At 40.7% G+C, this 25,547-nt stretch overlaps 1 protein-coding gene across 3 annotated transcripts in view; it reads left to right on the top strand.

Annotated features, from left to right (window-relative positions):
* The window catches only part of Tpd52l1 (TPD52 like 1), a 104,305-nt gene that overhangs the window by 75,653 nt on the left and 3,105 nt on the right, over positions 1–25,547 (top strand). The window contains exons 3-7 of one of the 3 annotated variants that reach the window (XM_055599476.1): positions 3,800–3,948; positions 13,811–13,912; positions 17,479–17,493; positions 19,242–19,280; positions 22,141–22,201. In XM_055599476.1, the coding sequence (XP_055455451.1) occupies positions 3,800–3,948; positions 13,811–13,912; positions 17,479–17,493; positions 19,242–19,280; positions 22,141–22,201 (366 nt within the window). The remainder of the gene's footprint in view (positions 1–3,799; positions 3,949–13,810; positions 13,913–17,478; positions 17,494–19,241; positions 19,281–22,140; positions 22,202–25,547) is intronic. The other 2 variants (XM_055599477.1, XM_055599478.1) reach the window with 2 other exon arrangements.

Below are 25,547 nucleotides of genomic sequence, written 5' to 3'. Positions count from 1 at the left end.
AGATAGATAGATAGATAGATAGATAGATAGATAGATAGATAGATAGATAGATAGATTTAAAAAGAAATCAAAGAACCAACTCTCCATTTCTAATGAAGAAATACTTTTAAACTGAAGGAAAGAATATCCTAATGTGTCAGTCAGTGTGATTTACCTGAACCCCACCTCACTCTAGATTCTATGTGATAGCAGAAATGCTCACAACATAGACACATATCACCTGCAGCATAATATCTGGGGGGTACTGATCAGATATTATAAGATGCCTGTTTTTACTTGATACTTCAGAATCCCGGGGTAATAAGAGTGGGTGTGCATACTTGGGACTCTGCATTTTACATATGCCCTTGGGGTGATTTTTATAAAGGGCAGTTAAATCACTGCTATAATTGAACTCCCAAACCTCATGACTGGGCTATTTGGAGTCATAGTCTCAGAAGTTTTGATCCATGGTCACTTGACTGTGTTGCTGTAGGCTGGTGGTGGCATATTACATCATGGTGGGAATGTGTGGAAGAGAAGATTGCTCACTCCACAGTAGGCAAGAAGTAAAGGAAAAAAGAGAGAAACAGTGGAAGAAACCAGCATTCCAGCATCGCCCTGGGCACTCCCAGATTTCCCCAAGTTTTCTGTTACCTCTCAGGCTTGGAATCATGCCTTTGACACATACAGACTATGAGACATAAGTAGACCGCCTCAAACTTTCAGTCTTTTTGTGAGGAGGGTCAACATTTTATTAAATATTCTAATGGAAACATCCTTTTTATTTTCTCCTCTCCATAACACATAAGTAACTCACTATGTTTATGCAGTTTCATGTACATGAGGCTGAAATATCAATATCTACAAGCTGTTTCTCCTACCCTGCATCAGTAACTTATTTCTGCAAGTTAAAAATTTCCCCAGGATTTTTTATCACACAGAAGAAACTAAAGAAACGCACGATGTATCATCGCATGCCAAGAAAAACCGAGGTTCCCAGTAATTTCAGTCACTCAAAATGAAAGAAAGCAAGAGCTCCATAGCTATCAAAGAGTAAAGGAAGACACAATCCTCAAGCATTTTCTGTGGTAAAAGAACAAGAGATAACCATATTAGGCAGCAGATGTAATACAGGAAGACACTTTGACAAAGATGAAAAGGTGGAATATGACATGATAATAAAGAAGAGAGAAATGAGATTTTAAAATAACACTGTGTTCTCAAGTAACAGCAAGACTGAAGCCTATGCCCCCAGGTGGTCTGACTTTCCTCCATTAGCATCTATCAGCCTATGCATATACACAGAAGACTTGATCATCAAGAAAACAGCGTGTGTCTACTGATTATGATCACATATGGAATGTGTGATTCAGTCTCTTTTCTGGAAAGGTTTCCAAGAACATATAGAAACAGTCCATGAAGATAATCTAGAACCCCTGCACAGATGTAGCCCATGGCAGCTCAGTGTCCAAGTGAGTTTCCTAGTAAGGGGAACAGGGACTGTCTCTGACATGAACTCAGTGGCTGGCTCTTTGATCACCTCCCCCTGAGGGGGGAGCAGCCTTGCCAGGCCACAGAGGAAGACAGTGCAGCCAGTCCTGATGAGACCTGATAGACTAGGGTCAGATGGAAGAGGAGAAGAGGAGGACCTTCCCTATCAGTGGACTTGGAGAGAGGCATGGGAGGAGATGAAGGAGGGAGGGTGAATTTGGGAGGAAATGAAGAAGGGGACTACAGCTGGGATACAAAGTGAATAAGCTTTAATTAATATAAAACATTTCAATTACAATAGAAAGAGAAAATAAACGGTTCATTAATGTAAAAACTTGAATAACATTAAATGACCCAAGGCATTGTTCTTTTGTGCTATGCGTTTCAAGGTGCTTCTTGACTTTACTTTCATCTCTTTTCCTACAGTGATTATCTGTGTTGTGAGGCTTCTCATCTGGGGGAGCAGCTCAGGGGTAGATCATGTGTTTACCAGGTGTGAGTCTGTGGGTTTAACCCTGCCCATGGTAAAAAAACAAAAACAAAAACAAACAAAAAAAAACAAACAAAAAAAAAAAACCAAGGGTGTGAGTCTGTGGATTTAACCCTCCCCATGGCAAACAAAAACAAACAAACAAACAAAAAAAAAAAAAAAACAAGGGGAAGGAGGGAAAATCACAACATGATTTCTACTGCTTAGCATTGGGGACGGGGAGGGGAGTGTTTGTTGTGCCAGAGAAAAGAATTTTTTTTTTTTTTTTTCCAAAGGCAGTCATCACTCTTCAGCAGTCTGTTCTCCAGTGACCCAAGGAAAGTATTTGCACAACACCTGGCAGGGTTAGGCACACGTTGTGGTCAAAAGTAAAATGATACATTGAATGTAAATAAGATATAGCTCCCCCTTTGAAAACTCAGAACTCTAAGGATCTGATAGACTTCTGGTGCCTCTGCACACATGGAGTCGTGAGGATGTTCTCACGATGCTTTTGCTTGCCTTGCTGAAGAAAAGCACAAATGGCTGTGCTTCCCAGAATCAGAGATGGGAAATTAAGCATTAATATCAGAGCAATCCACACAGTTAAGTCAGATGTTGGCAACTTTAAATTTATTTTATAGGATATCACAATACCCCAAACTCTTAATATTTTATGGAAAATCTTTGCTAAAAAAATAACTTGCAAAAACAGTTAATTATTTGTATGCAGCATGGGGGAAAAAAGAAATGCGTTTTTCATACAGAGCCTTGTAGGTAGCTTTCCATAGTGGTTTTATTTGTATTATCCAAGTGCCCCTTAACAAAAAGTTGGCAAACCCACACAACAGAGAAGTGCTCTGCAGGGAAAAGGGAAGGAACCGTTGATAATGCAGCAACTTGGGTCAGCCTCAAATAACTGCGCTAAGTGAATGAAGTCAAGCAAAACGAATATGCAAGGTATTATACCATAATTATGTAACATTCTTGAATTTTCAAACTCAACTTGAGTGAAAGAAGGAATATTAGTAATTGCCTAGGCAAGAGTTAGGGGGACAATTAGGGAAGAATTGGGGAGAGAAAATTACAAAGAATGGCTAGGAGGTAATATATATTTTTAGGCACCAGGAGTAGTGATGGCTGTGTGGATACATACACGCACACATATGTGTGTGTGTGTACATATATATGTACATGAATATATGCATACACATACATATTACATGGATATATATTTATAAACTGCATATTTAATATACATGTAGTTTATTATGTGTCAACTCCATGCCAATAAATTGATAAAGAGAAATAACCCAAGTTACTCCCTTGCATGTATTCTCACCTCCCTTGGTCCTCCCTTTTTTATGGCACTAGATTGGAAAAAGCACAATGTCAGCCAAATTTATTCATATGCCGGTACAGTTACACATGGCTGGCAAAAATAAGCCAACGTTAACTAGTAACACCTGAGAAGAAGCTGTTCTGTTAAATAATGTGGGCAATACAAAACCAATCATTTTTTTAAAAAGGATGTATGTCGGGGTAGCAAGATGGCTCAGGCTTTAAGGGCATTTGCTGCAACAGGAAAACCTGACTCCAGCTCCCAGGACCTACCTGTTAGGAGAGAACCAACTCCTAAGAGCTGTCTTCGGACTTCCACACTCAGGGAATGGCTAAACCTAAGCAACCTGTATCCAGTTTCAAAGAGTGGATTGTCCTTTGTCTAATAAGTTTGGGGGCTGGCAGCACAAGGCCCCTAACAGGATTTGGCTCTCTGCCAAAGCATTGCACTCTTTTGGAAATGAACTTTTCACTGGCTCTGATGTCTCATCCCAGCATCTTTTCTCTCACCTCTAGCTAGAAGACGAAATTGCCACATTACGGCAAGTTTTGTCAGCGAAGGAAAGACATCTGGTTGAGATCAAACAGAAACTCGGCATGAACCTGATGAACGAGCTAAAGCAGAACTTCAGCAGGAGCTGGCATGACATGCAGACCACCACTGCGTGAGTATATCCACAAAGCTCCCATCCGTTAGAGTCTGCTGATGAAAACTCTTCATTCCAGGAGCCAAGGGTGTGTGGAGCTCAGCTGCTGGAGTGCCCGCTTGCTTAGATACAGGGAGTCCTCGGTTCAGTCTCCAGCATTGCATGGAGGTGTGATGGGCTTTCTTTCCCTTCTAGCATTAGGAAGGTAGAGGTATGAGGATCAGAAGTTCAAGGTCATCCTCAACTACATACTAAGTTAGACACCAGCTTGTGAGACACAGGACCCTGCCTCAAAAAACAGCCAACCAACTGAAACTCTAATTACATTTACACTTTTTTGTTTCATTTATAAGCTCTATTATAAAAATTTTTGAAAACAAAATCACACCGAAAATCATCAGACCCAAAGTCTGTTTATCTCAGTGAACTTCTATCCAGTTAGTACAGTCATTTGAAGAAGAAGCCATGTACACTGGATTTTATACTTGTACTGCCAAATATCGTTGTATACGTTTATCCACCACCAAAACCAAAAATTCTGTGACAGAGTTAGAACTAGATAAGCAAGCATAGTTTTGAATGTATCTTCTTTCATAACTTGTGCCCATTATCAGCATTCAGTCCTTCCTTATCCCCTAACATTTATTCTTTCTTTGTTACACCCAAACATATTTGTTTTGGGGTAAATTCTGAAGATAAAGGAGAACATAAAGTATTTTTATTTCACAGATTGTGTGACCTCATTTAATATTATACATTTTAGGTCTGCCCATTTTCCTGCAAACTTTGTGATTACATTTTTAATGTTTAGGAGCTATTGAAACAGATTTCCACAATGGCTATATTAATTTGCATGCCACCAAGAGAGAAAAAATGTGGCTACCTCTCCATATCCTTTCCAATATGTGTTGCCAGATTTGTGGATGTTAGCCATTCTGACTGGAGTGAGTAGGTATCTCAAATCTTCTGTGAATGGGCAGAAGTTTCCCAGGAAGTCAGGTGCTGCCTCTTTGCACACTTGTTATGACTTTTCCTGATTCTATAATCTTGGTGATTGTCAATTTTCATGAGATGGAGAGGCCGTGGCGGCATTGGGATGGGACTTGGGAGGGGGGGGGGCGTATGGGACTTCTTGAGGATTAAAATAGTCTCCTTGCCAGATGATCTTACATGAAAAAGGTTTTTACACGTAAGATTTTTCTTCTTCTTCTGTAATGAATATTAGTAGCTGATGGTAAATCTGAAGGACATCCTGTTCAAATCGTTAACTTTAGCCATCGAGATGGCTTAAATTCAGCCATTGAGAATTTCTTTGCCTTTGAGTTAGGCATTTCTTTCCTGCTTCATTCATTAGGATGTAAAGACACTATCTTCACCTATGTCTTATACCTGTGGGAATCAGTTTTTCCCTCTGTAATTATTCGCTCCTGGCCTTAGTGCCTGGTAGTAAGAAGTACCAATGATTGACAGCAATTATTTCCATTTTTTTGTGAGACACTAATGTTACCTGCCAGTTATTAAGCACTGATGCCCAAGACCTTTTGGTGCTGTGTGAAGATGCCCTCCATATGAGGATCCCTAGAGTAGCTGCTTTGGTTTCCATGGGAACAGTTATTTCTCTTCCCCTTGCAGTGTGGCCCATCTGCCTTTCTATGTGTGTGCACCAAAACTTCACCTAGCTAGGACAGAGGAGGACAGGATAAAGTCAGGGGTCTTCAAAGTTTCTCTCCAGAGGCTAGCTAAGTATCCTGTCCTCGTCAGATGAAGCTGCAGAAAGAGATTATGAACCATACAACTGTGCTGTGTGCATCAACGTAAAATAAGTACTGCAATAACTCCATCTGAGCAACCTCCAGAAAAGGACAGGAGTGTTAGGCACTAAACTAAATAATTACCTATCAGCAGTCTGGGCTTCTGTTTTTGCCCTTTGGTGACCAATACCAGTGAGTTTCCCTGACAGTGGGTGGCTGAACACCCTCCAGTTCCCTGGGTCTTGTTGCCTCTGCATTTAATTTAGGTCTCTTGGCCTCAAGTCATACTGATCTGAAATTGCCTCTGGAGTGTAGGAATAGGAAGGATTGTTTCATCTGGCCTCCTTGATAATTTCAGGAATTAGATGACCAGGTATAGACAGAGTAGTTTATGGCGGAGGATTGGGAGAAAGAAGAAGAGGAGGGAATAGCTGTGTAAGGTGTGTGTATAGTGTTAAGCTGTGAAGGGGGCAGTAAGAGGTGATCAGTATATGTCTCCTGGAATGTGGAGACTTCTAGGAATTCTCTATTCATATGGGGAAGAGTGAGTATTCTCTGTTTTTCTCATGTTTGAAAAACAAATTGGTGTAGCCAAACAGTCTAGTTGGTGTAAAATAGCACAGATTTAGTCCCTGGGTTTATGGAGTTTACAATATAATCAGAGGTTTTTTTATGAATAATAACTACAGGGCACTGTGGGAGTGTGAATCAGGACAAGAGCTTTGCCTTAGGATATTGCCACTCTAGGGAGTGTGGAAAGCAGGGTTTCCAAAGAGTCCTCAGAACGTAATCAGTCCTAGAGAGACAGGTGGTGCCTCTTGAGGATGACACATACTGATGATGGCTCAGCAGGAAAGAAGTTTCTGCTCATAAGGAAAGCATCTAGTTCATGTGCTTGGCTTGGAGGAAGGGCAAGAGTTGTTAGTTAATAAGAGTTATCTTTCTTCTGCAGGGACTAGAAAGCCATTAAAGGGTCCTAACCACTCATTTATCCAACAAGTGCTAATGAATGTCTACTATTAGGCACTTACTATCTACAGACTTCAGGATAATAGGATTGACAAGTTGCCTACTTTTTATTCTGTGCTGAAAGGAAAAAAAAATAAGCAAGAAACAATGAAATAAACAAAAGAGGAACTGCCAGGGAGGAATTACCAGGATCTAGGGAAGAACTTACAGGATGAGAAAAGGTTGATGCAAAGATTGGAAGGCAGGAACTAGTTTTTCCAGCTTTCACAAAAACATCACTTAAGAAAGTGTAAAGTGTATGTGTGTGGTGTGCTGAGATGAGAGCACCATCACTGAGGCTTCTTGGGAAGGTGAGCATGTAATGCCAAGGGCTTAGATGCTACTGGAATGTTTGGAGCATGGCATGGCCTGGGTGGACATACATTTATGAATCGTTTCCATTAGATTATGGAGTAGATTGTGGAGAGGGGTATGGGCGTTGGGATAAAGCTACAAAAGGCACCTTTGGTGATCACATCATGTAAGAGATCTAGAGCAAGAGGTTTATTGGGGGAGGGAAAAGAGCAAAAGGTCATCTTGGAGTGGGGACATGAGAGAGTGATAGAGACAGACAAGAGAATGAATAAGACAAAGTGAGTGGGAGAGAAAAGGAGAGAGAGAGCAAGCGTGCATGAGCAAACGAGAGTGATCCTGGGTGGCCAAGGCCTTTTATGTTCTGCACCTGGCAGTTGTGGGTGATGACATAAGCTGCTGCTGCTGAGTCACCGAAAGGCAGATTGGCAGAGCACCTAATTTACAACAATGGGTGAGAACTGGAAAGTCATATATGAGACTATTATAAGCAAGAGTCACGTAGAGGAGGAGAAGGATTTGGAGGTCAGTGTGACAGGAGGTCCCAATGGGTTGGAGGTAAATGATGAGGGAAGCAGAGTGAACGAATGTGATTTGGTTGATGCTTGGACTACACAGTACCCATTCTGTTAACCTCAATGTCAGTTGAGCATTGCTGTTAAATCTCATGGGCTGCAGATATGACAGCCTGGATTCTGTGTTGTGACCATGTCAGTAACAATGTCATAGGGAGGGAGGATTTAATGAGTTAAATATTGTAGGTAGATGATGTCTGATGCTTTGTTGGCCTGCTGGGACTCTGCTATCATCAGGAAGATTGATACACAGAAGTAGAACTGACACTCAATGACCTGTCTTGATCATGCCTGAACCACCCCACAAGCAAATTTTAGTCTGAGAGGACAACTTGAGAAAAGTTAAAGGCAGAAATGCATGCGTGTGTGTGTGTGTATGGGTATGTGTAAGTCATTTGCCCATAGATATCATGGAAAACTTTAGGCCCTAGAAATTATTTAATAAGTCCAGTGACTGTGATCTCACTAACTTTTAGGAATGAAGTTGATTAGTACCAAAGAGCCAACCCCTTACTAGTAAGAGAGATAAGTTTATTAACCATATAATTTTAGGAGAAAGTTTTCCACTAACCTTATTTATTTGGCTGCTGAGAGAAAGTGGGGGAAGGGGCTTATTAATCATTTATTGGAAGGAGTGATAACAAAACTGTTTCTCCCTGAATTAAATACCGTTCTGTGAGGGCTCATGACTCCCGTTCTAGCACATGTTCTATATCTTGTAGGATGAAAATGTGGAGATGAGAGAATGAGGAGCTGTGGCAAGTTAGCTGAGAAGAATTAGACTTCAAAGCACTGAAAAGAATTTCAGCTCTCAGAGAATGTGTGTGACTCCCAGAGATGACACTTTGCATAATGATTAGGCAATCATGACCTATTTAGTTTGATTTATAATGAAAAGAAAATCTATGGTATGCTAATGAAAGATCTTGGCATTTTTTTTTTTTTTTCAGAAATAGGATTGAAATTGCCATAGGACCCAATGAGTAAGAATAATTACATAATGGACTCAAACTGTCTCCTTTATAGGAATAGTTCAGGAACACAGAAGCAGGACAAGGGGTCATCTGTGTGTGTGGGGGGGGGGGTGATTAAGTTGTTCTTGCTCTTTTCTATTTTGTTCATACCTAGACTTCTTTTATCGTCTTTTGGGCTTCAAGAGGGAGGGTGCAAATGGGTGGCTTATAGCCAGTATACTTGTTCATTCAATGTTCTTCTTTGTGAGCCTATTAAAAAAAAAAAAAAAAAACTCTCCCACTAATAGACCTCTGTGTGTTGTGTTACAGGTCTAATGGTAGAGGGTAGGAGGTTTTAAAAGGGAATTTTAACTCCTCCATCTTTTATGAAAAGCACAATAACTAAGCTATACATAAAGAATGAGGCCTAACCCCGCAGCATTTCAGAGATGCACAGTGCTTGAAAAGTGAGGTTCAGTTTATGATTGATTTACTCTTTGCTGGTGGGCTCATTTTTTTTTTCAGGTCCAAGTGATACTTGTTTCTCTCTGTGAGGAGTGCTTTGTAGCTCTGCTTCATCAGAAGTCTCAGTGATGACTAAAGGCCTAATATTAAAAGCTGTGCACACCCAGTCTCCCATGAAGCTAGTTCTCTGTACCTTCAGGATGCTATTGTATTATACAAACCAGGAAGTAGATTCTTTTTTTTCCCATACAGAAGTGGTAAATTTATATTTTAATAATATACTCAGGATGCCTTTGGAAGAAAATGATCCTAAATGGTTTTGTGTGTATGTCCTCGGTGAGATGTTGAAATATCATTATTAAGGGAATGCAACCACTTAAATATCTTCCTAGGGCACATATATTCATGCTGTGTAATATCTTGTTTTTAAAAAAAGTTGATGTTTCTAGTTATAAGTAGAAAAATGCTTACATCCAAATCACATGCTCATCTATCATTTTGATTATTACCTCTGCCTTTTAAAATTGTGAATCACGTGGATGATGTGAACTATCAAGGAACCCATGTAAGAAGTCAACAGAATTCCTTTTACTTGTGCATGGAGAAGATTCCCCCAAGGAGATCTACAAAAGATACCCTAGGTACTGGCCAAACACCTTAACATTTCCACCAGGTTCACTCCATTTAAGACCAAGTCCAACTGGGACTTCACCTAAAATTACAGACTCTGGACAATGTAAAACCCCTGAGGCGCCCTTCATGTAGGCTGTGCTCTAAGTGGTGCTCCTTGGAGCTTCTAAGTACTCCGAGTTTAATGGCCTATTTCTCATAGGCCCTTGTTTGCTATGGTGTTGGTAATCACTTCCCACATATAACTCCCTCTTACTGCCTACCCCTGGAGATCTTTTTTGCTTATTGGTTCTAAGCATCATGCAAAATGACTGCTAACTATTCTTAAGAAACAGTTTGCCTAACGAAGAGGTGGGAAATGAAACACGCACACATACACACCTTAGAATTGTGTGTGTGGTGTGTGTGCATTTGCGTGCATGGTCGATTGTGCATGTTTGCATTTGCACGAGGAGGCGAGAAGGCAGCCTCAGGTGGTGTTCCTCAGGCCCTGTTTATCATCTTTGTTTTGAGACAGGGTCTTCTACACACCTGAAAGTTCTTAAAATACAGCGTTATTATTTTCCTGTGTGGAACCGGAGCTATGAAAAGCAGACCAAACTCACCTCGGTGTCATCTCCATGGCGACAGGCCATTATGTCACTGTGGAGCCACAGCACTCTTCCTTGCCTCCATTCATCATGTGTAATCTAAAGGACTCAGCTCTAATGGCCTTCAGATTTAACATTAAGGGATAAGGGCCCCAAATTCAATTCTTGGCACCACATATATGCTGGAGAAAAGCAGAACAAATGAAAAAAAAAAAAATGGAATTACAGCTTATTTCTAGAAATAAGGAGTCCTGGAATCCTTACTGAATTGAGCCAAGCACAGGCTGCACTGGGCCATTGAAAGTAAAAGTGGGAACTGACATGCATTTTTCATCGTTGCTACATAAATGCCATTAACACAAAGTCAACAGATCTTTGTGTGTTCCCAACCTCCCATTTTTGGGAGTGCCCTGAAAACAATGTAACACTTGCCGCTTACAATATGACCTTATTTCTAGCCAGTTTTAAATTTAATGATCAAATTCAGAGTGTCACACATCTCCAAAAAAAAAAAAAAAAAAAAAAAAAAAGAATCTCTTACCTCAAAATTCAAAGCCTTCTCAAACACAGTGTAGACCAGCTTTCAGTAGAAGTAAACACGCAGGCTTACTGCAAGAAACTGCTAAAGCACCACCACACCGACATCAGAAGGAATTTTCTAGTAGCCTAGCTCAGCCTCCTGTGAAGATCACAGCTGTTGCACCATTTTCCTCCGCTTTCTTTGTAGTATCCTTCAGGCCACTTGAGTCAGGGCCCAGTGGCTTCCCACTAGATATTCTTCTCTCAGTCTCCCATGACGGCTTTTTCTTCCCTTTCCCTGCCTTCCTGGCTAGGGCTTAACTCTTTTAGGCTGGCATTCACATGGCCAAGGCTCCAAGGTGCTGTCTATGGCCCTGTTGGACAGAGAAAGGTGGTTTCTAGTCTTCCTTAGAGCGCAGTCTTTTTAATCCGCCAAAGTAGAACACTGACGTTAGCCTAACGCCTTTCTTGCCAAACTTGATGGCATCACAAAGCAGAACAGTTAGAGCAGAGTCGCCCAAGTTATGTGGGGCCCAGTATCTTTGGGGAGTAGTGAGGGGGCTAGGTGAGCTGAAGAGGCAGAAGGAGGAGTGGGTAGGCTGAGGGATCAGTTTGTCTCAAGCCACGAGAGGTTGGTGCATACGGACTCTGGATTTCTCTGTAAGTGAAATGAGAAGCTGGTGAAGGGTGTGAAAGAAAGTGACAGACTCGGCTTGTTTTTATTGGCTCTTCCTGGCTGTTGAGTTGAAGAGACACTGTAGAGAGAGAAAGGTAGAAATGGGATGTTAGGACATTGTTGTGAGAGCCCAGGTGACAGATGGTGCCAGAAGAAGTAAAGAGCAGTAGAAGTGGTGAGAGAATTGACAGGGTCTAGTTTCTACAGTGAAAATGGAAATGATTCAGGAGGGTTTCGTGATGGATTGGACATGGAAGAAAAAAGGTCAAAGGTGGTGCTGGTCTCTCATCTAATGGATTGTTTTCATTTCCTTGCCACTATGTGTGAGAAATTTTACATAAGAAAAATTGTTTTTTGATACTTTTTTTTTCAGAATTCGACTATCAGTATTAAAAGGGAAAGTTCTAGAATAAGCTAAACCCTAGTACATGAATGTGTCTCTCGTACATACTGTACAGTGCTTCCCTTTTCTCCACAATGCCCTCATTCTGTTTTTGAGTCTAATTTTTATGGATCTGGTTTTATGGCTCCATGACTACTTTATGAAAACTCTTTCAGGATCCTAGAAATCTGAGCAGGAAGTCTAGGGTTTGTTTGTTTTTTTCCTTGACTTGTTTGAAAATACATGCCTTTATGCCCTTATTTTCATAATTTTCTTTTTTAATATGTGTGTGTGTATGTGTGTGCATAAAACTGGAGGAGTTCTAGGTGGTTGTGAGCAGCCTGATGTGGGTGCTGCCTGATGTGTGTCTTCTGCAAGAGTAGTGCATGCTCCTACCCACTGAGCCATCTCTACAGCTTCAATACTCTTATTTTTAAGACCAAAGGCATGACATCTAAACGCTGTTGTGCCCAGCTCCCTTAGTGTTCAGTATACTACTTTTGGATTCTTTTGAGTAGCTGGTTTGTTCTGAAGAATCTCAGCGCATGCCACTTGTGATTGGAGAGCTCTTAAAGTCTTGTGATAATGATTGATATTTTTATTCCTAAGGTTTTACATTTAGTGCTAGGGTAACTTCCTTTTTATCAGCAGAAACTTGCATTTTAATATTTTATATCATGCATAAACTGCCTGAATTTTTTATATAATATTTTATATCGTGTATAAGCTAAGGTTTCAGGGGGTCATAGTTTTACCATAATTAAAACATAAAACTGTGTGTGTAAAAAATAAAATTATACTTTGAGTATGCTATTTTCAAACCTCTTCAGAAAGAAATAAAGTTAGACAGATTTTTCTTCTTTGGTATGTGACCTGTCACCAGCCTGGGCTCATCACATACAATCTGTTCTTCAGAAACATAAAAAAAAAAAAAAAATCCAGATGAATAAATTATCTATAAAATATTTTTGAAATTTATAGGTTCTCAGCTAGGAAAGAATGAAAGTTAAATTCAAAGGTCTTAAGTATGGCTGGTTGCTATTTTAACATTTTTATTTTAAATATTAGCATCTAAAAAGAATATTGTTTCTATGTAGCAACCTTTCACAGCAAATTTTGTTAATTGTGATAGAACTTTCTGCTCTAGTCTGGCGAAGTCAGAAGTCTGGCGAGGGACTTCAACCAGACTCCAGGACGAGGGAGGGGCTCCTTGTCTTTCTACCTTGCTTCACTGCTTACTGCTCACTGCTCTGGTTGGCAGCGTGAACCTGGGAAAGTGGAGGGACTAAGGTTAAGATGGACTGAAGTCTCAGGCAATAGCCAACTCTCTCCAGAGCATCCGACAGTAAATACTCAGAGGGTAGAGCCATCCTGAGTAAAGTGTAAATCACAAGGGAGCCACACGTGGCGGCAGCACGTTTTTTCACAGAGGCACAGGAATAACAGCTGGAGTAAGCTCGCTCCTGTCCGCTGCACCCCGCAGGAGCATGAAAACACATGCCACGAACAGTTCTGTGTTCTGAAGAAGCTGAGGTTACCAGACTGTCTTAGTTAGGGTTTCCTTTGCTGAGAAGACACACTGTGACCACACCGCTCTTATAAAGGAGAACATTTAGTCGGGGCTGGCTTACAGTTCAGAGGTTTAGTCTGTTTTTGTCATGGGGGGAAGCACAGCTGCACACAGGCAGACATGGTGTGGAGAAGAGCTGAGAGTTCTCCATCCAGATCCATAGGCAGCAGCCAGAGAATGAGACATACTAGGCCCAGCTTGAGCTCCTGTGACCTCAAAGCCCATCCCCAGGGACCCCCTTCCTCCAACAATGCACACCACTGCAACAAGACCACACCTCCTAACAGTGCCGCTCCCAATGGGCCCATGGGGGCCACTTTAATTCAAACCACCACACAGGACTCTTATTTTTTTTCTTGGAGTTTTCTCATAGGCACTCAGAATTCTCACGTGACTCCATTCTTGGCCTTTGTTATGACTCTTAACCAATGGTTCCCTTTTATTTCTAGGTACAAGAAGACGCATGAAACCCTGAGCCATGCAGGGCAGAAGGCCACAGCAGCTTTCAGCAATGTGGGAACTGCCATCAGCAAGAAGTTTGGGGATATGAGGTAAGCCCGAAGACAAACATGGGAACCCTGCCAAAGAGTATTGTGTATTGGTCGGATGTTCTTTCTTTAATGGATAAAAACATTGATGGTTGACAGATAAATTTTCATGTTGGGATATTTTCTGTTTGAAGGTCAGTTTAGAAGCCTGGCCCCAACCATACTCTTTCTACCAATGAAAGCAGAAGTTAGAGGGAATGAAGAGGGGTCGCAGAACAGTCTAGCACACAACGAACCTGACTGGTTTTGTTAGTTTACTTTTCTCTTTGCCGTGAACAGAAAATCTGACAACGGCAGCTTCAGGAAGAATTCATTGTGTTCCATGGTCTAAGCATACAGTCCATCCTTGCCAGGAAGTCATGGCAGCGGGGGTTTGAAGCAGCTGTACACACTGTGCCCCTGGTCAGGAAGCAGAGAGAGGTGAATGTTGGCACTGCCCTTTCAGTCCTGGACCCCAACTCGTGGGCTCCTGGGTCTTCTTCCAGTTAGGCCTATCTGGAACCAGCCTTGTACACACAGCCAGAGACATCTTGCCGTAGCAATTCTCAATCTAATCAAATTGACAGTGACTATCAAGCATCAATATGTTAATTTGAATTACACAGGAAAATATACAGAGGAATCTGTAGGTTACATTTTTATATCCGGCCACCTGGTATATTTTATATTATAAAATGATACTATTTGGTTTATACTTCTGGTAGTTTTCTTTCTTTCCCTTACCAGTATATTGAGATACATTAATAATTTTACACCTTCATTCTTAATAACTGAACTATCATGTAGTATACACCGGCAGTAAAACCTTTAAGTAACTACCCTGCATGTTATATTTGTCAGTTTACAGAGCACCAGGAAGGACCTGAAGATAGATTTTGAACTAAATCCAACATTCTTACTGCAGAAACAGGGAAAACAGTGTTGTATGGGTTATTTTAATTTTTTTATATTATATGTAAGGGAAATGTCTCACATTGTTATTATTGAGTAATACATACACATATTACATATATGTATTAAACAATACATATTTGTGTTGTTTAAATGCCTGTCAATGTATCTTGAATTTTGCTGGTGTGGCTTAGGAGATCCTTCTTCAGAAATCAATTTCATTTTTCTCTTAGAAACCAATTTCTTTTCTGGGACAAGGTTTCTCGGTGTAGCTCTGGCTATCTTAGAGCTCTCTTTGTAGACCAGGCTGGCCTTGAACTCAGAGATCCACCTGACTCTACCTCCCTAGTGTTGGGATTAAAGGCATACACCACCACCACCTGGCCCAGATTAATTTTTTTTTAAGTTGGCAAGCTTTAAGTTTCTCCTTTTCAAAAACCATGTGCATGTTTATGTTATAGATTTCTTAAACTATTATTTCTCTGAAGCTTGATACCAAGAAACAAATATTCATGTCTTTGTATTTAGTTGTTTTACATCAAAATTTGTTGGAATATGCCTTGTATTCCTGAACCATTTTAACTGGATATTCATGTTAATAGAGTTGATTACAGATATGTACATGAACACTCTGCATTGCTTTACCTGCATTTTTATTAATACCACGTCATAAAAAGACAGTGAAAGCCTTTAGAGGCAGCATATGATTTAGTATCTTTAGTTCCTCCTAATCTTATTATACGTTTGCAGTGGTATCGAACCCCTTATCTGAACAAATATCCCTTATACAATATCCCTTCTGCCGCTTATTTATGAGAAAACATATTTGGCCATGTTTATAAACTTTGTTCTTGTCAAGCTTTCTCTTGAACTCTAGGACCTTACCCAGCAGTGCCAAGGAGTGCTCCCCCATCTTTATGAGTCTGTGCAAACATCTCTCAGGCCCTTAGAAAGTGTGTTCTTCCAAATTGGGAAAGTGATTCCCTTATCAACTGTGGATGACATCAGCATTTGCTAAGCTCAGTGGTGGAAGATTTCCTCTTGGGCTCTTAGTTTCCATCTAATGACAGACAAAGGGAGGGGAACTCCAGCAGCAAGATCACCGGGGTATTACAGAGCATGGCCCAAATTATGCATTTAAGTGCCAGTTTAATCTTTGTTATATGGCCATCTCAAGGTGGTCCTCACATGGAGAAAGTCAGGATTCACCTATGATTAGGATCCATTTTGTTTCCTAAAGGCTCCTCCTGTTTCTCTAAATATTGAGGGACACAGGCTGTTGCACATAGGTGGTGTTCCTGTTCATACTGCAGTAGGCTCTGATACCCACTTGTCAACTGCCTTTCCTCCTGTTTTAAATTGCTTTGTTTTAGCACAGTGCATAACTCATTTCCCAGGGGTTCCAGGCTATGCATTAATTACAACTTCCTATACAGATACAGTTTTCATTGTGGAGTGCCTAATGTTAGCACACTACAGTTAGGTCAGTAATAAAGCAACTGCCTGGCATTTATGAGGTCTGGCATTCTAGCCTCATGACGTTCAAACAATTAGTGACTAAAAATCCTGGGAAATGTAGTATATGTTTCTAGAGATTCAAATAGAGTTCTGAAAATTTTTATAAAGGTGGAAAAATTTGTCAGGGATGTATTTCTAGTTTTCATCAAGTATTACAAAGACTTTGTAGTTTTAAATTTTACTAAAGCAAGTAATATGTAGTTGTTATTCAAAAATTTCTCCAGGTTAATGTCCTCAAGTGAGAAAAAGAAGTTTTACATTTTGTTTAAGCTAATGTGTCAGTTTACGAAATGACAGTAGGAAATGTTAAAATGTTAGCACTGGTATTTTACTTCAGACTTTCTGTTGTTTTAAAGTATGCTGTTATCCTGTATGTGTATTCATTACACTATAGAATTCTCCTGTGCATTCCAGGACCAAATTGATGACCATTTTCAGTCTTTCTCCACTTGTAAATAGCATTAATAATACTTGTCCCACCTGTGTATTAAAGTCACATCCATGTAGTGAACTCTGAGGAAGTGTAAAGTCTTGGGATGGTTTTTTATAATAACATTGACATCCTCTCAGAATGACTCAGTGAATCTGTTCAGGCTGATCCAATGGGGACAAAATGTTCAGAGGAAGCATATAATGGAGTCTTTCCATTAATGCACTGCTATAGGAAAAAGCAATTAGAAGCAAAATTTTAATGGCGTGTTGGACAAAAATCGTTAAGACACAGTAGAAACTTGGTATCATCCGCTGTTGTTTCTGCATCTGTGGACCTCACCAGCCACAGGTTGAAAATGTTTTTTTTTTTTTAATCCATTTTTATTGAGCATGTACAGATTTTTGTGCTAAGATTCTCTAACTAAAGAGGCATCACACATGCTGTATGATTTACCCAGTGTTAGGTATTAAAAATAAGTAGAGAAGCCATGTGCAAACACTGAGGCACTTCAATCCTGGGATTTCAGTACCTATGGGGATCCTGAAACCCTGTTCCCTCAGCATGCACAGGAAAGAGGGTGGTGTCCGCACAGAACAAACAGTCAATGAAGCGGCTTAAGCCTTTTTTTTTTCGAGCTCTTACAAAGGAATAAAAGTCATAAGGGGACGTGCCTTCCAGTCTGTGCTAACTCTGTCCTGCTCTTCTCTCCCACGCTGCCTGGCTGCAGATCTCACTCTATTGGGTAAGCATGCCATGTTGCGTCTGTGAGGCTGCCTGAGATGGCCTGCAGCTGCTGCCTCCCCCCAGTGCTTTTCTGTCCTACCCATGGCTCTCAGCTCCCTTCCTGCTGGGCCACAACCAGAAAGACAAACCATTTTCTGGAGCATGCTCATAACAAGGAAGATGGCAGTTGTGCAGTGCCAATCCATTGCAGTTCACAGAACCACTTGTGAAACGTCTTCACCAGTTTCATTGGCTAAACAGTCTCTTACAACGAGGTCTCTTCTGTCGGTGCAATTTCTTACTACACTGACGTGGTCCTAAGAATTCAAAGATGTAAAAAGAAATTAGGAATTGAGAGGTTTTTGTTTTGTTTTGTTTTGAATAAGACTTGCAGAATGTGAAAATATGTGATTTCCATATTTTGAAGTTAGAGGGAGAAAATTAGTAGAAGTTTGTGGCTTTCAGCCTGAGGATTTCAACCTAAGCCTTTTTTTTTTTTTCTGGAATCGTAGTATGAACGTAATCCACCCTCACCCCAGGCCACTCCTACCCCAGATTATATTTAATGAACTGCACAGGTTGGTACTACCAGATTTCCTGTAGTAGTGTGTTTTAAATGCAAAATTTCTATATAGGGTATTTGGGAGGCTACTTCCTGGATGACTTTTTGACATTTCAGTGAAAGGCTGCTCGCCTTAATGACCTTAGCTAACAGTTTGGCGACGGGGTGGTGGTGGTGACAGATTGTATCCAAAACCTATTAGCTTCTAGGGCAGTGGATCTCAACCTCCCTAATGCTGCAACCTCGTGTTGTGCTGGCCCCCAACCATAAAATTTGATATTTCACAACTGTGATTTTGCTGCTGTTTTGAATTGTAATGTAAATATCTGTGTTTTCAGATGGTTTTAGGCAACCCCTGTGAAAGATTTATTTGAACCCTCCCCCCCACACACACACACACCAAGAGGTTGAGCCCCAGAGGTTGAGAACCGCTGTTCTAGGGAGAAGAGAAAATGCAGGGTCTGCGTTTAAAATGTTGCAGGAGAGTAACCTGTTGCCCAGAACAATGGAACCCAGCTTGCTTCTTCCCAACAGCGTCACCCCAGTTCAGAGCAAAACTAAACAGACAATATACCAGGCAATGAGAGGGGAGAGGAAGAGTCTGCTATGCTAGGATGAAGAGGATTCTCAGGCCTGCTTATAGTTGTACCAGTTGTTCATGACAGTTAGTCCAGAATGGATGTAGAAGACTTCTCCTTCCAGCTGGTGTGTGTGTGTGTGTGTGTGTGTGTGTGTGTGTGTGTGTGTGTGTGTGTGTGTGTGCTGTGTTAGCCTAGTGTGTGCTTCCTAGGATGCCTTTTCTTAACCATATACATCCCTTGGGACAATTTCTGTACATGGATTATTAGCATCTACCTGCCTGACTGTCCTTCCTGGGTACTGCTCTTCACTCCTCACCAGTGTGGGAAGGAAGTGGAGAGCAGAGTCTGGCTGAAGGATACCACACCTTCCAGATCCCCTGCAGGGCCCCTGGGAAGGAGAGCAGGCTTTGGCCATGGCTCATTTATTCTTCTCTATACCCTTGGAAGCTGACTTTGGCCACTTATGCCCAAGGAAAACAAATACCATCTTGGTTGGGTGGGCAGGGAAAACTTCAGATATTTGAATTTATTGCTTTAGAATTGTGAAACCAGCATTTTTTTTCCCACAAACCTAAATTATGCTGTCTTCTTTCCTCCCTCCCTTTAATGTGCTTTGTCCTAAAGGTACTCCATTCGCCATTCCATAAGTATGCCTGCCATGAGGTAATGTGTACAAAATATTCACATCATATTAATGCAGAATGTATTGAAGCATTTCTTTATTTTTACTTGTGAGTTCCTTCCCGTATCACTTTATCCAAAAGGAATTAGCTGAAGCATCGTGTTATGCCTCAAATTTCCTTCTGGCTATCTTCAGGAGGGAAGGGGGCCCCTCTCGACGTGGGCTTTTGACCAACACATGTCCTTAAATCCATCCCCTCCTGAAGCCAGAAACAAGGACTTAACCTATATATTTCTCCATTTCCTTCCTGCACATTATAAAGAAATAAGACCTGCCTTGAGTCCAAAACAAAGCAGGATATTTGAAGCATTAACAGGAGGCCCAGAACATTCTAAACACATTTGCATAATTAAATGGAAATGTAGGAGGGAAAAAGAGAGAGCGAGAGAATGGGAGACTAACAGGGTGACATTCCTGTGAAAGATATCCTTAAGATTCTGAATGAGTTGACTGCTGAAAGTTCAACGATGACAGACCTCTGCAATCCTGGATAGATTACTAGAGAGAAAAACATCCAAGTTCAAGGTTACATGGTTTAGTGATACAGTATGATTTAAAAAAAAAAAATTCCTAGTGGCAATGGTCTGGAGGCATGGATGTTCATACAGGAACAAGAAGAGGCAGGCTGTAGCACAGTTCTGCCAAAGCTCAATGTTACAGCCATGCTAAAACAGTTTGATATCAGTTGCACTGTACTGAAAAAAAAAGAGGTTGGAATCAGATTTGCTGTTCTTCCCATAGTATTCCTGGGGTGGGTGGGTGGGGATGCTCCAGCAGCCTGTGAGATAAAGAACATATCGGGCATCTGGAACCTTCCCAAACTTCAGTCAGAATTTGCTTCTCCTTTGCTTCGTAGTATACGTTTATGATGAAAAGTCATTGCAGAGGGAATTCAGTTATTTTACATAGTAGCGAAGATGGGAACCAAATTCTTCCTAGGGTCATTTGCAGTACCAAGAGTTTATAGTTGTACATGATGTAATTAAATTTGATTAAACAGCCCTCCCTGTTCTTTAGCATACATTCTAGAGTAATTTAATTAGAGGAATGTTTATTCTTTTATGCCTGCTGAAGTCTCTTCTTCACTGGGGATATTTGCTCAATTAGTTGGCTGGGAAATTTAACCACAGTGTTTGGTTTTCTATATTTGGTAGAAACAGGATTGCTTAGTTCATCTTCAAATGAATTGTTACCAGCTCCCATAAGACACCCAGACTGGCTAGTGCAACTCAAGGCCTGTAGCTCCTTGACGGACTAAGTTTAAATCTGGGTGTTCAAAGAAGGATTAGACAAAGTGAACAAAATTTTACTCTTTGAATCAGAAATCCATCTTGTGGCCTGTAGGTCAAGGACAATCTCATGAACTTCCTGAAGTTAATTTAGAAAGTTAAGTTTGCTAATCTAACCTATGTCCACAAAACATCCATCGTATCTGTCTCTCTACTCTAGGCCTACATAACTGATGTAAGCAGGCTCAGCCAAATATAGCCTAAAGAGAATATGAAGTGCCATCGTATATAATTTGGAGTAATACACATGTAATTTCACCACACAAGAGTATTGTGAGGGATGACTCCCAGGACATGACTAATGTTTGAGTCATGTGCACCACATAAGGCTATGTCCTGCAGCCTGAATGGCAGTACCTTGCTGGGGACCGTCAGAGTTGCATGAACAATCCTAAATCAATCCAAAGACTTGGAGAATACATCTTGGATGTCAGTTGCTTCTTGATCATCCTAAACCATGGCCCACACCTTATAGCCAGACCCAGATATTGTAACCACATGCCCTTATGAAGGTTCTCCAAGCTGCTCCTCTTATTTTATTGTCCTTTGTGCTCAAGGAAGAACAAGTAGTTTATCAAGTATGATAAAATTTAATTGAAATATTTGATTTGAGTGTAATGGCAATTATTTCTGAAATGTGACATGCAAACTTTAAGACATACCTTTTAGTTGAGCTTCTATTTCTTTAATTGCATTTAAAGATATGATGTGTAATGCAATGATATTTTTTTGTGGCCAAATCTAACAAAGAGAGCGCCAAACGACTTATTGCCACAGCACAGTAGATAGATGATATAACACAATATTTGAGTCATAAATAAAATGCCAGTGAGGTAGAGAGGTTCCATCTCCTAAGCAGGTGGAAAACTAAAGCATGCAGCTAATAAAGAAACAATTTAGAGAGGGAATGAGGAGGGTATTCAGTTTAAAATAATGAGAACATCAACTTTCAAAAACACCACTTTCTGGGATTTTTCAACATCGTTATTTTTTTAAGGTATAGAAAGAGAAAAATCAGGAACATTTTCCCCTCCTTTAGCTATTTCTTGTCTGTCTTATCTCATAATTATTAAAAAAAAAAAACTTTAACTTTCCAAGTAGGAAAATTTATGCATGACATTTCAACAGATTTCTGCTATTCACTAAAATAAGCAAGCAAGCAAACAAACAAACAAACAAAAAAATGAGTTAAGAAGGGAACTGTTGTAGAAAACAATAAATTAACAAATGCAAAATTAGCTGTCAGTCCACTGACTAGTTAAAGTGAGTCGGGGAGGAGGGTGGAATTATTACCGTTGGGTCATTGCCATGTGCTGTGTCATTCATTGCACAGGCAAGCATCTGAACATTGTACTTAGATGCATTCTATGGCTATGTTTCTGCATCTACCTGAGCAGAAGTAAAGCACATCGTAAGATAGAGTTGGTGCAGGCAGCAAGCTGACAGCCAGCTCTGGTGCAGAGGTGATATTTGCAAACAAGAACTGAAAACCAAACAACATGGTTGCTAAGACACTAGGCCTTTAGAGCTGACCTCTCTTTCTTTATTTTAGGAACTCTCCTACTTTCAAATCATTTGAGGAGAGGGTTGAGACAACTGTCACAAGCCTCAAGGTACAGATGAAGTGAATTGTGTATGATTGGGTCCATTTCCTGAGGACAGCCTAGTCAATAACAGCCTTAGTACTGAAGGCAAGGCCTGAGTAACTAGGAAGGCAGTCATGCATAAGGACAAACCTTTTCCTCCCATAGAAACCTATGGATAACATCAGCAGTGAAGAGTAATTCCTGCCTTGTCATAGGTGATAAACCCCTCAGAGATAGATTGCTTATGGAAGTGGATTGGGTTTTCATTCACCACTTAATTTTATAACATTATCCCCGGAAAAAGGTATATATGAGAGGATCATGGATGGAAAATGAATGAAGTTTGTATAATAGCTCACAGATCTTCTGGCTTGGACATGAATTAGCAAAACCAAACTGGGTTGTTGTGTATCACAATGGCATCTACCTCCATCAGCCCCCGAGACTCTTAATTAAATTTACATACTGACCACAACATAATACGGTTATCACAGTGGGAAAAATTAAGCAATGCCATGAAATGCATTGTTTTTCTAGTAGTGCATTTGATCCCGTGGTACCAACTGAAATTATGCCCATTCCATGCATCGATTGTCCAAGCACAGGTGTTAATCTTTGGAGATGGGCGTGGAGGAAGGAGCAGGCAAAAACTGCTAGGTCTAGAGTTTAAAGGCACGAATGTAAAACCGGAACATCAATTACTAAGAGAATCTCTTGGAAGATGCCACCCACATAAACATGCAGTCACATCTTTGTATAATTACTATGTTATATTCCTATGTTTTACCATATCTTATATTCCTATATTTTACTATTACTGGGATCTGTATATCAAAATGGTAATGATTTAGGTACCTCCAGATGCTCAGCACATCAGTCACATATGTGCCACATGCTAGTGTCTGCCAGCACATAAGTTATTCCTAACTACAGGCTTCAGGTGCTTCCGGTGATCTGGAAGTGTCTTCCCTAATACAGGGTCTTTCACTAGGTCTACTTTCTTAAGTTCATGATCAGGTTTTGAAGGCTCCAAAAGGAAATTGTCACTCAGTGTTTACTATGCCTTCATTGGCTTCTTCACCCCTCAGCATTGTCTAACACTTGCCTACTTTTTCTCTTTCTGGGGGTGTTGTAAGAATTAGTAGGAGGCATTAGGTTGTCCTGTAAAGTAGGGCATTAAAAAAAAAAACTAAAATGAGCAACAGACTGTGTTGTGTGCCTATATCTCCCTATTTATTTGTATCAAAATAAAAGGCTCAAAAACCCCAAGTCAGTTTCTTAACTCTTGGTTTTCAGCCTCACATCAGCTCATGAGTTCAGGTTCTGTTGCTTGTTAGAGGAGGTCTGAGGTAGATGAAGCTGTAGTTTTTAGTCTTCTTTTGAAGGAGGAGCTACGAAAAAGCCAAGGAAGAGATAAAGAACAGTCTATTTTCATTTGCTTTTAGGAGACAGGGAAGATCATGGTTCCCATGCAGTGAATGTTGGAGTCACAATCTTAGCCTCCTCTTCTTTCCTCCTTGTGGAGCCAAAAGGCATACAGCTAACCTCCTCCTTCAGATCGGCACTTAACCGTACAGCCTGTCAGAGGCCAGACTTGTGGAAACCTCTGTGCTTGTGCAACTGGCCATTGCTTTAACAAGACCCACATCCCACACAGCTGCTATCTCACAGCCAAGGCCTAATCCAATTTTCCTGCCTACGTAGGCAACAGAGAACAGCTTATCATCAGGTGTTCTTTATCAATAGAAACTTCATTTGCTCTCTGCTGCTCAGGCCAAATAGCAGATATATTAAAGCCTCCTTTTCTATATAGCTTACTTGCAAGAGTTTGCTTTTGTGTTCTAAACCTCCTAAGCTTCCATTTCAGGCTCCACTTATGGGCCCTGGGGCTGCTTTCTCTGGAGGCACATAGCTCAATAAGGAAGAATGGATGCTTCCTTATTGCATTTCCAGGCACAAGCTCCATTTTAAGCTTGGTCTTTTAAGCCCCTTTCAGGCACTCAAGATCATGTTTATGGTCTTTGGAGAAAAAAAAAATCTATTCTGCTGTGAAGTGATACCATCCCCACGAGCAATCTGACAATCCCCACAGGGCATTGTTCCAAGCCAGTTTTTCTCCTTTTACATCCAGTTCGACGAACAGTTTGATACTCCATGGTAAACTTCCCAGCTCATCCTAATCATACAGAAGTTAGCTCTGCCAGGGTACTGGCAATGTAGTACTTGAGGGCACATCGTCTGGTGTCAGCTGTACAGCCAGCCAGCTCTCCCATCCAACAAAGATAGATGCAGAGCCAGTACCTCTGACGGCACATTCTGTGTGGTTCAGCCACGTTCCACCTCATCACAAACAGCGACGTCCTGCCGCCCACTCTTCCACCCTGTGGTGGAGACTACCGTCTTAGTGCAGCCACTCTGATTGCAGACCCATTACCGTGTCTGCAAAAACTGAGACGGTTTTTTGACGCTTTGTGCTCTCCTTGACAGTTATTTGGAGAGATTAAGGGCCCCACTCTGCAGTTCAAATAAAACTGTCTGCAAAAAACAACTAAAATATTGTGAAGAGAAGGGTGCAAAACAGACTTACTGTCTGTGTCTTCGCTTAAGCAAAAAATTACAGTCTGCCACCTGAAGCACAGCAGTATGCAGACAGAGAACACGCCTGGTTAGGAAATCTCTGCAGCCCACTTGTTTGCCCAACTGATTTCCTGAAAAGTGCCTTTTTATATTACTCTGTTGGTTTGAAGGAAAAAAAAAAAAAACTAGATGAAGAAAAGTCTAAGAGGAAACAGCAATCATCAGAATTCACCTGCCGCAATACTGTGTGATTTCCATTATTAAACAGAAGCTAGAAGAGAATTAGATTTTCGTTTAGTTTAGTTTAGTTTAGTTTAGTTTAGTTTAGTTTAGTTTAGTTTAGTTTTGTTTTGTTTTGTTTTGTTTTGTTTTGTTTTGTTTTTTCAGACACAGTCTCACTATGTAGCCTGGGCTGTCCTGGAACTCACTCTGTGAACCAGCCTTACTTCAAACTCACAGAGACCCACTGCCTCAGCCTCCTGGGTTCTGGGACTGAAGGTGTGTGCTAGTAGGCCTGGTGAGAATTCAAATTTTTAAAACCCAGAAGCAGCTGGAACCCTTAACACAGTCGATTACATTAAATTAATCCTCCTTGATTCTCTCAGGAAAGAAACAGCGGAGCAGAGATCACAGAGCTGACAGCATCGCTGTCTACCCTACTTCTTTCCAGTCTTAAGATCACAGATTTGCAGCTGGAGGTTTTGGACAGAGGTCCACTGTGAGCCAGATTGTCACCCTTTTCTTTTCTTTTCTTTTCTTTTCTTTTCTTTTCTTTTCTTTTCTTTTCTTTTCTTTT

This window comes from Psammomys obesus, unplaced genomic scaffold (genome assembly GCF_907164565.1).
Source record: "Psammomys obesus unplaced genomic scaffold, mPsaObe1.curated_primary_1811, whole genome shotgun sequence".
In the NCBI taxonomy this organism is placed as follows: domain Eukaryota; kingdom Metazoa; phylum Chordata; class Mammalia; order Rodentia; family Muridae; genus Psammomys; species Psammomys obesus.
This window is presented reverse-complemented; position numbering and strand designations above follow the sequence as displayed.